This window comes from Poecilia latipinna, unplaced genomic scaffold, assembly GCF_001443285.1.
Source record: "Poecilia latipinna isolate Pla-1442-1.1 unplaced genomic scaffold, P_latipinna-1.0 Scaffold2266, whole genome shotgun sequence".
NCBI lineage: Eukaryota > Metazoa > Chordata > Actinopteri > Cyprinodontiformes > Poeciliidae > Poecilia > Poecilia latipinna.
The window spans coordinates 198,914-201,466 of NW_015114882.1; the positions used below are offsets into that span (position 1 = coordinate 198,914).

The following is a 2,553-nucleotide window of genomic DNA, read 5'->3' on the forward strand; positions in this document are numbered from 1 at the left end:
CGGACCGGGTCCTGGTACCTGTCGGACCGGGCTCTGGTACCTGTCGGACCGGGTCCGGGTCCTGGTACCTGTCGGACCGGGCTCTGGTACCTGGTACCTGTCGGACCGGGCTCTGGTACCTGTCGGACCGGGTCCGGGTCCTGGTACCTGTCGGACCGGGCTCTGGTACCTGGTACCTGTCGGACCGGGCTCTGGTACCTGACCCATCTCTCTCCAGGTGTGCCTGCTGGCCTTTGAGGCCGACATGGAGAAGGCGTTCGCCGCCCAGCTCAGCCAGAACAAGGTGGGTGGGGTGAGTTTCTGTGCCGGTTGCCGTGACGACAGGGTCCTGACGGCCCTGTACCTGTGCAGGTGTGCTCCATCTGCATGGAGGTGGTGGTCCAGAAGGCGGCGCCGTCGGAGCGGCGGTTCGGCATCCTGTCCTCCTGCTGCCACACCTTCTGCCTCAGCTGCATCCGCCAGTGGCGTGGAACCACCAACTTCTGCAACAAGATCATCAAGTGAGTCCGGCCCGGTTCTGGTACCGTAGACCACAACCAGAGAAAATAGAAAGAGATGAGGGTTCTGTAGAGACCCTTCAGTCTCTCTCAGTGGTTCTGACCCGGTACTCCCTCCAGGTCCTGTCCGGAGTGTCGGATCATCTCGGAGTTCGTCATCCCATCTGTCTATTGGGTCGAGGACCAGGAAGAGAAGGATCAGCTGATCGAGCTCTTCAAGTCGGGCGTGAGGTAACTTCCTGTGTAAGCCCCGCCCCCTGGCTGTCGGCCAATCAGAGTGCGTGCCTGACTCCTCTGTTTCTGCAGTAAGAAGGCCTGTAAATACTTCGACCAGGGCCGCGGCTCCTGTCCCTTCGGGGGAAACTGCCTGTACCTCCACGCCTACCCGGACGGAACCCGACCGGAACCGGACCGGCCCCGGAAGCAGCTGAGCTCCGAGGGAAATGTCCGGGTCAGAACCCACCACTGCCGTTACCCCTTGGCCATGCGATCCCTGTGGTTCTGACCCGGTTCTGTGTCTCCAGTTCATGAACAGGGTCCGGCTCTGGGACTTCATCGAGGAGCGGGAGCAGCACGCCGCTCCGCCGCTGGATGATGACATCACTGAGCTGCGCCAGCTCTTCATGCAGATGTCGGGTCCGAGCGCAGAGGAAGCCGAGGGTCCACCCAACCCCGGGGTGTAGAGGCCTGCCGTCTCCATGGCAACCGGCGGCCATGTTGGTCCTGACTGGAGGCTGATGGAACGGATATTTATTTATGGTGTATAAAGTAAATAGAGACCGTTTAAATCTGAAGCTGTTTGGAGTTGATTTACACACACACACACGCATTCACACACACATACACATATGTATGTCTACTGATGGTGGGACAAGACTACAATTTTTAATCAATTTAATTTCAGGGTCTAATTAATTATTCACATTTAATCATTTGAATTAAAAATTCATAAAATAAGCAACATCTTCAATTTAAAAAATTATTTGCTGTTAAATTGTTGCGTAAATAGACATATGAACTCTGCAACAAATGTTTTTTTTTTTAATCTGTTCCTCTGGTTCTTCAGCCATCAGATTGGAGAGTTTCCATTGTTTCACACAGAGGACTCGTTCTACTGGATAATTATTTCACTTATAGAGTGAAATTATCTACAATAAACTATAACTTTTTTTATTGGTATCTTGCTGAAAAGTTACTGTAAGTTTGTTTTGTCTTATTTCTACTGTAATGACGTGTTTAATCTCCAGAAATCAGAAATGTTAGCGGATGTAACTGCAAGATGTACACACATGAACACAAAGGTTCCAGCTGGAACTTTTGTACGCAAAAACAGAAAATAAGGTGATCCTTTGCATTAAAAATAATCAAAATTAACGCGTTAACGTCCGTTCGTTTTTTGTTCATTTCTACAACCCAACCCTAAACCAGGGGGTCCAAAATGTTTGTGGGTGAGGAATGACACGAATTTGATAATTTTTTAAAAATGTAATTATTTGTACAATAAAAAAATTGCTACAACACAAAGTTTTTGTCTTTAAATAATCAGGCTTTTCATGTTCTCTTGCACAGACCATGCGGTCAAAAGTGAAGTTTGCTGCACCCAAATCTACGTTTAATTCATTTTGTAAACTTAAATGCACCAAGTCTTGCTGAAGAAAGAGTGACCCAAATCCTGATCCTGCTGATCAGAACTGACTAGAACATTTCTGTTGTTTTAACAAGGCAACCCTGCAGAACCCTTTATAAGTTTTGGATCTGCAATAATTTATCCCTGTCAAGCAACAAATCTGATTATTTAAAGTACTGCATCCATATTTTGTTTTTGAGAAGGTAAAATAAATTTTTTTTGACTCAAGTTTTTTTGATTTGATAATTTTGGCCACAAGAAGTTTGGACAGCCCTGCTGCCCTCCACCTGACCATAACCCAAAAACAGCATTTGATTTTCTGGGGCCAATAAGCAGCAGCGTTTCCTCACAACGTAAGATTTGTAGGAAAAATGCTAAAACACACAAAACAAAGTTCTGAAACCAGTCTGGTTCTGGTTCTGGTTCTGG

The 2,553-nt window shown here is 47.6% G+C and overlaps 2 protein-coding genes across 5 annotated transcripts in view; one reads left to right on the forward strand and one right to left on the reverse strand.

Annotated features, from left to right (window-relative positions):
• Nucleotides 1-234, reverse strand: part of LOC106937052 (collectin-12-like) — a 4,357-nt gene extending 4,123 nt beyond the window's left edge. For all 3 annotated transcript variants that reach the window (XM_015018366.1, XM_015018367.1, XM_015018365.1), the window contains exons 1-2: nucleotides 199-234; nucleotides 6-119 (exon numbers count right to left, since the gene is read on the reverse strand). In XM_015018366.1, the coding sequence (XP_014873852.1) occupies nucleotides 6-119; nucleotides 199-207 (123 nt within the window). In that variant the 5' untranslated portion in view covers nucleotides 208-234. The remainder of the gene's footprint in view (nucleotides 1-5; nucleotides 120-198) is intronic.
• mkrn2 (makorin, ring finger protein, 2) overlaps nucleotides 1-1,291 on the forward strand; it is an 8,147-nt gene extending 6,856 nt beyond the window's left edge. For both annotated transcript variants that reach the window (XM_015018359.1, XM_015018360.1), the window contains exons 6-10: nucleotides 218-283; nucleotides 352-500; nucleotides 618-728; nucleotides 804-948; nucleotides 1,022-1,291. In XM_015018359.1, coding sequence (XP_014873845.1) covers nucleotides 218-283; nucleotides 352-500; nucleotides 618-728; nucleotides 804-948; nucleotides 1,022-1,180 — 630 coding nt within the window. In that variant the 3' untranslated portion in view covers nucleotides 1,181-1,291. The remainder of the gene's footprint in view (nucleotides 1-217; nucleotides 284-351; nucleotides 501-617; nucleotides 729-803; nucleotides 949-1,021) is intronic.
• Nucleotides 1,292-2,553: the final 1,262 nt, after the last annotated feature.